Source organism: Crocodylus porosus, unplaced genomic scaffold (genome assembly GCF_001723895.1).
Source record: "Crocodylus porosus isolate Cpor-Errol unplaced genomic scaffold, CroPor_comp1, whole genome shotgun sequence".
Classification (NCBI taxonomy): Eukaryota; Metazoa; Chordata; order Crocodylia; family Crocodylidae; genus Crocodylus; species Crocodylus porosus.
This window is the reverse complement of record NW_017728915.1, coordinates 6,789,944-6,804,334: the sequence shown is the minus strand read 5'-3', so window position 1 is coordinate 6,804,334 and position 14,391 is coordinate 6,789,944. Positions and strand designations below refer to the sequence as shown.

The window sequence follows — 14,391 nt, the reverse complement described above, 5'->3', positions numbered from 1 at the left end:
GGAACCAACTTCCAAGAGAAGTGGTGCTGGCTCCTACCCTGGGGGTCTTTAAGAGGAGGCTAGATGTACACCTTGCTGGGGTCGTTTGACCCCAGTACTCTTTCCTGCCATGGCAGGGGGTCAGACTCGATGATCTACTCAGGTCCTTTCCGACCCCTAGAAACTATGAAACTAAGGGACCTCAGAAGATCCTCGAGTCCAGCCCCCCCAACCGAAGGGCAGGAAGTCAGCTGGGGTCATAGGATCCCAGCAAGATAAGCATCCAATTTGCTTTTGACCATGTTCAATGTAGGTGCTTGAACCACCTCCGATGGCAGGCTGTTCCAGCCCTCGGGGGCTTGGACAGTAAAGAAATTCTTCCTTACGTCCAGCCTGAAACGGTCTCGCAGGAGTTTATGACCGTTTGACCTCGTCATCCCTTTGGGAGCTCTAGTGAACAAACGTTTCCGCAGATCCTGGTGGTCACCCTGGATAAACTTATAGGTGGCCAACAGATCACCCCAAGCCTGCGCTTTTCCAGGCTAAAGAGCCCCGTGGCTCTCAGCCTGTCATCATAAGGTCTGCTTTCCTGACCTCTTATCACGCACGTGGCTTTTCTCTGGACTCTCTCAGGCTTCTCCACATGCTTTTTGGATTGTGGAGCCCAAAACTGGACACAGTACTCCAGCTGCAGCCTCACCAAATGAAGCAATTCCTGTTGCAAGTGCACACACCGTGGAGCCCAACAGGGAAGTGTTCAATACCCAGATTCCCACAGTGCTCCAACGCTGCACTGAACCTGAAACTAACCCAGTGGGTCAGCAGAGGTGCTCTCTTCAATACTGGTTCTATGGTCAGGCAGAGAGAAGCAGTAATTGTCAGCAAATTGTGACCTACGCTAGACAGGGAACTGAGTGCTCTAAAGCACTGCTTTCTCAGGTGAGGCATCATCAAGAGCATACATGCATCTCTGGTAGGCCAGGCTAACTACAGAAATCTAGATGCATAAGGGCAGGGGGAGTCTCCATAGCTTTGCAGGAAAAGCAGAAAAACTGTTCCAGCAGCAACACCAAAAGCACACCTCCCTTCATCGGGGCACAAGCTGCTTTGGCATCTGGTTTTCCAACTCACTTGGCAACAAGACAGAAATCCAATCTCTATCTCTGTGCACTGTGTGGATGCAGGGACACCTCCAAATTTAAGCTACTCTCTTCATTTCTAGAGTGGCACATGGAGAGGAGAACACAGGAAGGTCACTATTCTGGGCACAGGGTCATGGAAAAGCCAGCAAGGGAGCATCTTCATAGACAGTGGTTGTTGCTCAGGAGGCCAGGGAAGACTGGCAAGCAAAGGCATTGTGCACATGTGCGCGTGTATGCATGTAAGCACACATAGGTAGGGAGGGAGGACCAGAAGCATTAAGGACTGGCTGGGAATACCCATAAACTACAGGCTGGGACTAAAGCACTCTGGAGAAGCTGGGGAGCCCACGTCTAGAGTAAAAGAAGGAGGTGGGGGAACGTGAGGCCCAGACAAAGGTGCTTTGGAAACACTGTTCAAACATCTTTTAACAGGGCACTGTTTTAAGTTAATGCAATCAAATCCTCACTTTCACAAGTGCCAAAATAGCTTCTGAATTCACACCTCCCTAAAAACCCTCAAGTCTCCATGTGCTCTGGGTAGGAAGATGCAGCAGCAAGCTGGCATTCCCTGCTCTCCCTTCACCCCTCAAGCTTAGGCAACTGCATCTGACCCACCCTGGGAACAAGATATCTGCCCCCTCCTGGGACTCCAGCCTTCCCAGACTCATTCCTGGGCAGACAGACTGCAGCCCCAGGTCTGGCACAAAGCAAGCAGGGAAGGAACCCTCATCCAGGGCACAGACACAGCTGGCATTTGGTTGCTTCTCTGTCACTAGCCGCACATGCAGGACTCAGACACACTGGCCAACCCTGAGACTTAATATGGACCTGTCTGGAGGCAGCCAGACACACCCAGCCCCCACTACACCTACATGCCTCTGCACAGAGTACAGAAATGACTGCTCCCTTGCAAGCCTGGAGGACTCCAGTCAGATGGCAGGGCACTGGGGGAGCTTGTTCTGTTTATGCTTTCCCTGCTTAGTGCATGTAGTCCCAAGGGCTGAAGTCCCCACACCAAGATTACAGTTGGCACCAGGTAGCACAGTGCCTGGGTAGAGGGTGGGTGCCTGGACTGGGCTCCAGGCCTCCCCCTCTGCCACTCAACAGCAGAGATGTAGCATTGACAGTGCTGTTCCCAAATGCAGCAGCAGACAGGCATGTAGGTTGTAACCGTGTTGGTCTAAGGACATAGGCAGACAAGGTTATTTGGGTAAATCTGGTATCTTTTGCGAGACCAACTAAATAGAGCACACACCAACTGCAGATGCTTCCTCAGCTTGACGAAGGGTTTTTAAACCCAAAAGCTTCCTAAGAAATTTTTTTCCAACTATTTAGTTGGTCTAATAAAAGATATCAGATTTACTTAAAGAACCTTGTCTGCAGCAGGCAGGCAGGCAGGCAGGCAGGCAATGCCTAGCACCAGATATCAGCACTGACACATCCTTCACAAGAACCATCGTGACCATTGTAACCCTGTTCTCCTCTCCACCAGGGAGAATTACTGGTTTAAACGAGCTGGAGAGAGCTAAGGATCCAGCTCCTTTCCCCACTGCAACTCTACAAGCGGGTATACTTTTCCTTTAAGTCATGGCACCTATATTAGCCCTGTAGGAGGGATTTCAGCCACATTTGCCCACATCTTCCAGAAGTTGCTGCACAGAAGGCTATTTTTAGCACCAATCTGCCAGAGCAGTCACAGCATCTGGCCAGCAGTATTAGAGCTCAGAGCTGCTGCAGCCAGAGACACTGCAGGCCGTGGTGTAAGCATCAAGGTCTGCAGAGACCCCCCAGCTCCTCCTTCCCTAGCCACCTCACAAAGAAGGAATCTAACTTGAGCTCAAACAGGGACACTGCCAGGAAGCTCAGGATGGGGGAGCTCGGGGGTGGCTACTCCCAGCAGGAGGCACGACAGGCACCAGCATCTCCCAGCAGGATCCTCTGCAGGGAAGGTGGTGAGATCACAGCTGCTGCAGCCCTAGAGCAAGATTTACTGCAAGGAATAAAACTAAAGGTGCTGTCTGTGAGGAGCATGCAGCTCCCCCAGCAAAGAGCTGTTCCCAGGGAAAAATGGCTCTGGGCAGACACAGAGGTGAAGGGTTGGCTTAGGAAGTCTCACAACACCCCACAGAGGTGCCTGGGAGCATGGCAGGCTGGATCTAGGAGCTGCCCAGCAACAATTAAAGCATTTTCTATAATTTATCAGGCTGGGAGGAGGGGGACCTGGCATGTAATTTAGGGACACAGACTCCTCCCCCTGACCTGATTTCCAGCACCCAGCTCTAGAGCTGCCTGCCTCATGCCATCCATCAGTCAGTGCACAAGGGGCTCTGCTGCATGGGCCCCCATGTGACAGAGAAGGTGTGGTACCAGCGTGGCCCTGGCACTGACAGCTGGCTGGGACAGTGGTCACACCACTCTGTACACCGCTGGTAGCAGGGGGGAAGGGCAAGCACACCCAGGGCATTTCAGACCAGGCCTTCACAGCAGGGGTTAACCAGGGCATGAGATCCCCAGCTGCTAAGCTGGCAGAGCTGGCAGCAGCACAGCCAATGGGAGCTGGACCAGGCAGTGATGACACCATTTGCTGCGTCAGATTCCTTCCCCCAAGGCAGCAGGCAGTGCCAGACAGGACAGTGGCAGCTCTGAGCCACAGAAGTCCTGGGGCTTGCCGCACAGCTGACTCCCTGCATCAGGCCTGCCACACCTCACCCACCTACCAGAACTCGCCGGAGCTGCACGCAGGCACCAGGCTCACAGCACCCACCAAAAGCCGCACTTGAGGGGAACAGCTCAGAGCACGCCCAGCTGGCTGGCCAATCCCACCAAACACACAGCCTCCGCCCTGCTTGCAGCCTGTACTGAGCGAGACAACACTAGCCCAGCTTCAGAGCTGGGCACAAAGGGGCAGGGTCCATTTCTACTGCAGAATGCGTCAGGCCAACAGGTCTGCCCTCACCCTAGCACCAGCCTGCTTTACAGTACTCTGGCCCCTCTCCCCTGCCAGACTGCCCAGACCCTCTTAGGTAGGGCCAGCTGTTGTGCATCAATTTTACTTTTAGCCCCCTCCTTTCCTTTCCTCTCACACAGGTTCCAACCCAGGACACACTGTCCAACTCCTCTCCTCAAGCCTCTTGCGTGCTAGCAACGCCAAGGCCGTTGCACGGGGCAGCCATAGGACAGCAGGGAAATGCAAGTCAGCATCAGCAAAGCCATGACAAATCCACTGGCCAGTATCACTGCAGAGGTCAACGCTGTTGCCACGTCAGACACTGGTGCCACTAACATGATGGACCCTACCCACCTTCTTACTCAGTCACATTGGCCAGTGGCCTGCAGGCTTCTTAATTCAGCAACAGTCTATCTGTCCTAATGTAGACTGTCTTCTCTTACCCCTCTCTGGTTTTGTCTTGCCTTACCCCAATGCCAGGTCACCCTGACCTCTGCCTGTACCCAGGCCTCCTCTTCCTACACACACAGACTCAGTGATTAGTCACTTAGTTTGACACTTACTTCACCTCTGTTCTGCTGGAGTTCCTGGTCACTGCTGCCCATGAGGCAACTTCCACCTTGATCCTGTATGTGCCACCCTCCTGGCTTCCCACTGTGCCTGGGCAAGTACCTTAACTGAATCCAGTCTTCTCCTATGACGCTCTTCTGGACTGCTGACAATGGCCAACAGGTATAGAGTTATGACTGTCCCACCACACCCCTTATTTAATCCCTCATCCCTGCTTCTCTGTCATCTCAATCACAATTTACACAGCAAAGCAACCCCTGCCCCCAGAAGTAACCAGTGGATATCAAGCCCTTTCCGGTTTCATCCGTCAGACTGAGCATCTAACACAGGGCCTTAACAAAAGAGCCCTGTCCTGAAAGGTGGGGGGTGGCTCAAAGCAGAGGGACCCAAGCCTACTTGGGGAGTCCCAGGAGACAGCCCAAGCCTTTCAAGGAGGAGAGCACTGGCCTACATCAAGCTGTTAGTGCTCTGGATTGTCAAACAAAGCACTATGGGGTAAGTGCACACTGACACAAATTTAAAACCATATGAGGAAGTTTCCATGAAGCTTATGCAGAGTCCTGGAAGTTCCAGCAGGGCCTCTGTGCCAACACCTAGGTACTCCTGGTTTGAACACAGCATTTCTAAATCCCAAGGTTATTTCCTCCATTTAAGTGCAAAACCTCTTGATCTAAGTCACAGACAGGGTCTGAGCAGGCCAACAGCACCCAAGGGAGCAGTGCAAAATAAAGCAAGAGACAGACCAGTACCAAGGAAGGGAGGATGCTACATAGCAGGGCAGCAAGGAACTACTAGTAAGTCTTTTTCCAGCATTCAGAGCTCCCCCATCCTCCATGCTCCCAGTCTGCCACTAGATCACTGGGGCAGCTATGGTTTGTTTCTACAGTAATTTTGCAGGGCTCTATCCATGGAAAGACAGCCTACATAGGGAGGGTGGTGGTAGGGACAGAGATGTCTAATAGAAAGGTGGACTGGTTGAAGATGTACAATATAGATCCTATAGTAGATGAGAAAGTTAAATGTACAGACTGGCTCGATAATGACAATGGCTCTTCCAAGCAACTGTTGCTATGAGAATATTCCTTGGACTGGAAAGCCTTAGCTTTCCAACATCGTTATAAGGAAATGCAACCACTTCTGGGGTGGAGGACATGCAGACATTAGACAGCAACACAAGGCAGCTTGCGGGCAAGCAGAAAGGACTGCTATATTTCACACAACCTGCAGTGGGGCTTCAGGCTGGGAGAATAGAACTACTCAAGCTGAAACTCATAGTAACATGACTGAACTTCCTCATCTCAGCCCTTCATAACACCCAGATCAGCCTGGACTCCTGGAGAACTGAGCCCTGCCCCCTTTTCTGGTTGAATCCCCAACCCCACTCCAGCAGAGATCTAGCCCAGTTCACAGCAGGCCCAATTCTTGCAAGATCCTGAGAAACTTCAGCCCAGGGCAGCAGGCCTCTTATTTTCTCTGGACCATCAGTCACTTTGGCAACTGTAAGGAAGCTGCTACCCCACCTCAACAGTGTCATTACCAAGTTCCCCTTGAGGAAGTTAGTTCAGCCAATTTTATTGCAAATGGGCAGGAACCATTAGCAAGACAGTAGCAGATGATAGCTGTCTGAGGATCAGGTGGCCCAATTAAAGATGCAAGCCTTTCAAACGACCAGATCTGCTTCCCCTAGAGGTTGTTCCAAAGCAACAGACATGCCCTTCTCTTTCAAAGGGAGCTCACTCCATACAGCTCTTTGCACTTGAGGGGCTTCCACATTAGATACTTGTCCTAAATGCTACACGGTCACTATCAGTGATCCAGCCCTAGAGGCAGAGGTAAAAGAGGCACTAGTACAGACAGGGCTATGCATCACTGTAGATGTTTAGGGTTCATGTAGGTTAATGCAGCTCAAAGCAAGTACATACCATACATGCCTTTTAACTCCTTAGTGTGGGATCAGCAGAGAAGAGTCTAGGACAGGCGTGTCCAGAAACAAAATGTGTACATAAAGCCAGGTTTACATTGGGAGTTTATCATGGAGATTCTCCTTCTCCAGCCAATTGCTTTGTTCTCAGCTGGTAACCATATTATAGCTGAAAACCTGCCCCTGTTTGGTGCTGGCCCAGTTTGGTATGGGATATGTCAGGGCTAGAATTGCTGTCCTGATGCCTCAGTCCAAAGGATTCAGCCCCAATAGGAGAAGAGCTGCACTCGATGGAAACAGATCTGAGCTAAAGCTATGTTGGTAGATTCCTGCCCATGCTGGAAGAACTGGGAGGTGACCTTCAGGGGACACTACAGGACTGTCTCTCAGTTTTCAGAAATGGGGAGACCTGGGTGTAACTGTGATGTATTTGTACTGCTGCCTCACTTCACTCTTTCTATGAATTCCTACCAGCACTGCAACACAAGGCAGCCAACCATAACCAAGGCCCTAGACACCAGCACAGCTAGCTACCCTACCAGAGCATCCGGGGAAGAAGTCTCTGCTCATGTTCACCTGCTTCCTTGCTTGAGTATCATCTGGTACTTCTCCCACATGAGGCAGGGGTGTTGGAGAGGCACAAAGGAAGGTCACTGGCTCCTCTGCCTGATTTCACTCACAGGGCAGAAATCATACAGATTCAGGGCCCTCACAGAAGGGTGTCCCTATTAGCTAGTGTTGGGATGCTGTGTGAAAAGACGACATCCCTGGATGGGTGACTGTGGGGTTAAGATGGCACTTTCTGGTTATCAGCAACTAAAGAGCCACTGATCTCCAAGTACTGAAATGAATCTCCAGGAGCACAGAGCAAACAGGACAACCATACCAGAAAAACCAAGGGACTTGCCTCAGTGCTTAAGGCTCTGGACACAGGAGATGCAGGTTCAATTCCCTGCTCACTCACTGTGTGACCTTGGGAAATCAGTCTCGCTTAGACCTGAGTTCTCCAGCTGTACAATAGGGATAAGAGTACTGCTTTAGATGAGAGGACAAATGCCTAGCAAGATGAGAAGACTGGAGTCCAGTGTGGAACATGGGTCTTGGCTAGTTCATGGTTTGGAACGGACTGTGTGGCTGACTTGCAGCAGCACTTCTGGGCCTGGTTTGCAGCCTGAAACAAGCTTTGTGGAGAGGGTCCAAGCTCAGCATAGGTATTTCTGCACTGCTCAAGATACATTGGGAAACAGGGGTGGGGGAAAAAATGCATGTTCAAGAGGAGATTACAAAACCTCATTTGCATGTGTTTAAAACCCACCAGAGGACAGCTCCACAAGTCAGAAACATCTGCACAGGAGAAACCTAAAGCACTTGAGATGTTCAGTTACTTAGCGAACAGATAGATACAGGCAGGCTCCCAAGCACTGCAATGGGTCCTGATCAGACAGGCATGGTCCAAATGTCACAAAGGCTGGGGAAACATCCAGGGTACAAGGCAGGAGAGTGCCCCTCCAGGCTGCTCTCCTCAGGGAGCTAGTACCTGTCCCTAGAGCAGTGCCCTCAGAACAGGGAATGCGTCACTACCTCCTCCTGCATGCAGGCCACAGGTGCCAGAGTTGAGACCTGAAGGGGGGGGTTGGACCAAGCCTCAGGAGAGCTGAGAAGGTGAGCATCCAGGACACAGCACACAAGAGGTGCCAAAGTGGCCACAATGGAAATAAGCTGAGGCAGTTCTGTAGCAGACAGGCTTGAATGAAAGGAGCTGAAGGGATGCAGATCCAGGAATAAATACGGGCATGGTGCCAAGAATGAAACAAATGAAGCAGGGAGGCAGAGAAGGGGGCTGGGGTTGTTTCTTATTGCCTGGCAGCAAAGGCAAAACAGGCTGATAATCTGGAAAGGGGGAGACAGGCAAGACAGTGGTGCACGGGAGTGCAACACAGTACAGTATTTAAGGCACCTGCAGAAGGGGTTTAAGGAAATGGGGCCAATACCTAGCATGGGATTTTAGCAATGAGGACATGCCATGACAACAGACCAATGGTTTCCCTGGTGGTGTTTAGGCCATCAGGCTCCCTTCCACACCTAAGAAAGAAAAGCAGCCTGTAGCACACTCCCAGCTTGTGCCATGCAAGCCTCCCACCTGGTTGGACAACACCGCTGCTAAATGGTCATGCCCAGGCAGTAGTGCCAGCCTGCTGGAGGGTGCAAAGAGTATGGGGAGCTGCAGACAGCAGGAACAGAGCAAGCCTACTAGCAAGTGATTACTCTGCAGAGCAACCACAGGCCTGGTGGCCACCTCAGCACCTTGCTAGTTACAACTAGTTGCAAATGCCATGCCAGCACCAGAGCCAACTAGAAGAGCAATGATGGTGAAATCAACCATGGCTCTGGCTCTAGCCACGTATGGTATCCCAGCCACTAGGGGAGAATTGGGTATGTGCTTGTTCTATGGGGAACCCCAGACCCTGCTCTTCCACCCTTAACAGAGCCCCTTTCAGCAAACTCCACCAGCCACTACTTAGTTCAGCACATAGGTCAGTGCCCAGGCTGGGAACACTCTTGGGCACTCTCTGGTGCATATCACTGTGAGGAGATTAAAGAGACCCTCAGTAGAGACTAACTGCACTGTGGTGTCCCTCCTCTTCCCAGCAGCACAAGTCTTCAGCCAAACAGCAGTACCGGTCAACCTAGACATTTGGTCCACCTCCCTAAGGGGCAATCACTTGCCCTTGCTTAGGGCACACTTGCCAGACAGCCCTAGGCTCTGCTGGAAACAATATCTTTGTCCTTTAATGAAGAACCTTTCCAGCCCAATCATCCCAGAACTCCATCACTGCAACTCCATCACATGATGGGAGACAGAAGCCCCTGGCCTCTTCCCTGGCCAGGCAGTGATGGCAGAGCCTGCAGATCCAGAGTGGGGGCCAAACCTGAGCTTCCTGTCCACCCCAGGAGCAGCATGGAATAAGACAGGTGGGGAGGACACAAGCAGCCTGACAGCCAGGGCACTGCATGAGCAAGATAGGTATGGGCAAGGGAAATGCCACAGTACTATATCCCTGCCACACTGAAGCACAAGCAATGGCTGACACTAGGGGTGCACTGACAGAGATTTAAGGGGCTGGTACCAAGAGCTGATTTTTAAAGGAGGCATATTGGCTGATAATTTGATTTCCAATACAGCTGCGTTCAGCTGGTAAGGTGTTGCCCCGCTGGGGCACAGAGGGATGCAGGGGGCGCGGAGAGGGGGAATGGCTCTCACTGCTGCACACATGCCAGGAGAGTATAGGGCAGGGCAGGGCAGGCTGCATCTGTGAGCTGGGGGGAGGACACAAGCAGCCTGACAGCCAGGGCATTGTATAAGCAGGATAGGTAAGAGCAAGGAAAATGTTACATGCTCTGTGCCTGCCTCGCGCTGGGCTCCTCCTAGCATGTGGGGGAGGGGGGTGGGGCAGGGAGACTGGGCTTCACTGTGCTGCACCCAGGGCCATGCTGATGGTGCTGGGAAGGGACTATAGGGGGGCTACAGCAAAATTTGGGGTGGTTGCAGCCCCAGGACTGAGGTAAGACTAACGGGTCTACAGTTTCCTCCTGTTTTTGAAAATGGGGACTACATTGGCCTTTTTCTAGTTGTCAGGCACCTCACCAGAGCACCACGAGCACTCACAAAGCTGTGCCAGGGGTCCTGCAATGACCTCTGCCAGTTCCCTAAGCACTCTGGGGTGGAAGTCATCAGGACCTGCTGATTTGAATACATCTAGTCCCTCCAGAAGTTCCCTGACTAGGTCCTCACTGACCCTGGGCCTGGCTGCGCCTCCCCTGGGTCCATCCAGAATCCCAGTGTGGGGGATATCCCTGTCCCTGCTCAGAAAAAATGGAAACAAAAAAATCTGTTAAAGAGATTAGCTTTGTCATCTGGTGCTACCACCAGATTACCAAGCATGTCCTGCAGAGGCCCCACATTATTTGGCACCTTCTTTTTACTCCCTATGTATTTAAAAAAGGACTTTTTGATATCTTTGATCCAGGTTGCTAGTCCAAGTTCCATCTCTGCCTTAGCCTTCATAACAGCCCCCCTACAATCTTAAGCCAAGGAGGTATAATCCTCCTTGGTGATGGCCCCTCCCTTCCATTGGGTGTACACCTCCTTTTTGACTTTGAGGCGTTCGTGAATGCTTTTGGTGAGCCATGGGGTCTTTTGAGCACTCTTGCCCCTTTTGATCCGTGTGGGGATTGTCACAGTTTGGGCTTGGAGGATTGTCTCCTTAAGGACTTCTTGGACTCCCAACTCCCCTCCGCACCGGGACCTCAGTGCCTCCCTGACTAGTCTCCTTACCTCATTGAAATCTGCCCTCCTGAAGTCCAGGGCTGCTGCCTTGCTGCAGGCTTTTGACACCCTGCGCTGGATGGTAAACTCCAGTAGGTGAACATCACTATCACCCAGGTGGGCGAGCACCCGCAGTCCCCTCACCAGGTCATCGCCTGTGGCCAGGACCAGGTCCAACAAGATATTTCTCTGGAGGGAATGTGGACCTCCTGGGTTAGGTGGAGGTCCTGTAACTCAGCTAGGAACTTATGTGAGCAGTCAGACCTGGCTGACTGCTCTTCCCAGCAGATGTCCAGGTAGTTTAGGTCACCCATGATGACCACGTCCCTTGACTTAACTTTCGCATGGGATGAGATGAGACGGACAAGTCCCAGAGGCAGCACAGACCAGGATGCTGGTGAACACATGCCAAACAGATTGCCGTTTGCTACCTGGCACAAAATCACTCTGCTGAGCATGCTGGCTTGGGGACTGATGAGACCAGCCCTTCTCCACTGCAGACAGTTAGAAACCAATCTCACCCTTGTGAGGCCTAGGAAAGGAAAAAGCACTCTGCTGAGAAGCAGACCAGGCAAAGCATGCTGCCCAAGTGACTCAGGTTACCACAGAAGCAGGTGATGGGTACCCTGTCACTGGCCAATCCATAAGATGACTACAACTAGTTGCCTTGCCCTCATCCACCCACCCACACATGCATGGGCTCCCTCGCTGCAGTGTCTTTTGGCACATTAGACATGCAGGTCTCCTCCTGCTACGGGCACACTAATGGGCAGGCTGGGTGGCAAGATCCCCACCCTGTGGGCTGCAGCATGGACCTCCTAGGCAATCTTTAACCTCTGCCCTCCCAGGACAGTGTCCAGTTTGTCCTCTTGGCCTGCAGGATCCTTGGGGTAGGGGTGCTCTGCACTGTGCTCACAACAATCCTAGCACCTGGCACAGGTATAGCCCCATGCAGCAGGACAGCACTTCCTCCATTTCAAAGAGGGAAGAAATGGAGGCACAAGAGTAAAGTGACTGACCTAAGGTAAGAGTATCACACATGGCCCACAAGCTGGACCTGGTCTATGGAGCCAGGGCCACCATAAGTTGGGAAGCATGATTGGTGCTGGGGAGAGAGAACAAGTAGCCTGCTCCAGAATCTGGGGCCCAAGGACCCTGATGGACAAAGTGATCACTGGTGACAGGAGGGCAAGCAAGGGCTGACAACCCCAGTCACCCTCTGACTGCTTCACCCATCGCCACTGTTGCAGCCCTACCTCCCCAGTCGCCAGCTCTCCTACAACGTTCCGTGAGCCACACCTGGACTTGTACCTACCACGTGCTCTGTGCTGAAGCTGGAGCGGTCACTGAGGCATGAAATGTGGGTCAGTGGCAGCAGTTCCAGCTTTAGCAGGGGGCAGGAGCTGGAGACACTACTGCTGCATGCACCAGTCTGGAGCTGGAGCTCTTGTCATTGTCACCAGAGCCACCCTGTGCCTTGTGCTGAATCCAGCCAACAGTCTAGATCTGGCTTTAGAAGTCAAGTTTGAGACCCCTGGCCTTAGCAGTCAAATTAGGAATCGCCAACAGGTAACACCACCAGCAGTGTTAAATCCCCCATGACCTAAGAGGCCCAGAAGGGCTTATGACAGCCCCTACCCCACACCCTCAGCCAGCCTACCTCATGGGAAAGGGGGTGGGGAGTCTGGCAGTTGATCCCCAGTGCATTCACAACTAGCTTTCCCAGCATTTGGTGGAAGTGGTGAACAGCAGAGAAGGTCTACATGGGAGCTCACTGAGGACAGAGATCCAAACCCACAAAGCAACAGCATGAAGAGGCCTGAGCTAACAAGACTGGAAGTTGCTCAACCATCCATACTAGAGTCCCCATGTTGAAAGCAAGGCATAAGTGAGCCATATCCATGGGTAACAGGGTCAGGCTAAAGCTGTAGAGATAAGGTGGCAAGGCAGGTGACAGATCTATTACCCAGAGGTGTAAGGTGGGCGTTCTGGATAAAAAGGGCTGGGGGAAGGTACTGAGCTAGGGCCCTGCAGGCCTAACATAATGACAAGGCCCCACCAAAAATGCAGGCTGCACCTTTGTAGGAAAGCTTTCATCTCAACCCATTCCCTCATGTGCAAGCTGGCTCAAGTCAGCAAAACGCACATGCACTTGAGTGCTTCCAAAGGAAAATAATAAGTGGGGGGAGTCTGACCAGCTTGTGCTAAGTGAGCAGTACTGCAGTTGAAGCCAGCAGGGCTCTGGGAGAGACAGCAAGGACCTTTTCTCAGTAACCTTCTCTGAGTCATTTAGGAACATCCTGATCCGAGATGATGACAGAACTTGGATGCAGCTCACCCTCCATGCAGCATCTGCCCTCCCAATCATAAGCCATTTGATCTGGAAACAGATGCATGGAAAAAGAGCTCTTACCATTGTAGGAGAGGCGGGGTTTGCTCAGACACATGATAAAGTGCATTTCCATCTCGTCGGAAGCTACAGATTTGGAGCAAATTGGGCACTTGAAACCTAGAAAGAAGCAGAGGTAGCTACAATTAGAGGTTCTACAAAGCAACATCCATCTATAAGAGCTAGAGCAAAGGCTTGCTACTGCTATCAAAAAACAAAACAAAACAAAATAAAATCACTGCAGGACCTGCTGTGGAATAAAACAGCCTGCTCTAAGCTGAGGGAGCCAGTACTGCTCAAGTGCTAGCAGAGGCTTTCCATGAAATACAGATGGATGGGGGAAGGAATCCCACTACAATCTTTCCTTTGCCCAGCAGTTATAACTCTGCTGATCACCCAGGTGAGTAGAGACACCTCCTTTACCAACCAGGCAGGATACAGCTCACTTCCCATGTGCGTGACTATGCACAGGCCATAAAACATCTGTTAGCTGCCAGTAAAGACAAATGCAAAATTCATTCTAGGCATGCAGCAGCTCTCCCCTTGCCAGTGTTAGTGACTGTAGGACAAGGGCAGAGACCTGACATATGACCCCCAGGCTGCCTCTGCCAGAGGGCTGGGAAAGCATGAAAGCCTTCACAATGCTGGGGACTTTGTGTCCCTAATCAGGAGCTGTCCGGCACTTTATCTACTTAATTCATGCATCTTAAGCAACATCCATCCCACAAGGCCCCTTAGACCTGATGAGAAGGACTCCCCTGTGACCAGACTGGATTTGTCCTCCCAGCTTTGCCCCACTTATACTAGCCTTGTTACTGTTGCCTTCACTGGAGTTCCTCTCCCTTCCAGTACTTTCAGCTTTTAGATTGCATCATCTTTTTGGTCTGTACCTGAGATCATATTGGGCCCAGCCCATGCTAGGCAAGGAGGCAATCCATACCCAAGGAACATATGAACTAAAAGTGGACAGCCCACCCCAAACAGAAACGAAAGCCAGAGGGAGACACAGTAACACCAACAGTGTATCATGGCAGCAGGGCTCTTCCCTTTCTCAACTCAATGGATAATGTAGGGTGGCTTCAGAAGCAGAGGTGAACAAGGGGAGCACAGAGAAGA

The 14,391-nt window shown here is 51.7% G+C and overlaps 1 protein-coding gene across 1 annotated transcript in view; it reads right to left on the bottom strand.

Annotated features, from left to right (window-relative positions):
• ZNRF1 (zinc and ring finger 1) overlaps window positions 1-14,391 on the bottom strand; it is a 94,783-nt gene that overhangs the window by 9,861 nt on the left and 70,531 nt on the right. Inside the window, exon 2 of the mRNA XM_019535617.1 lies at window positions 13,300-13,395. Within this exon, the coding sequence (XP_019391162.1) occupies window positions 13,300-13,395 (96 nt within the window). The remainder of the gene's footprint in view (window positions 1-13,299; window positions 13,396-14,391) is intronic.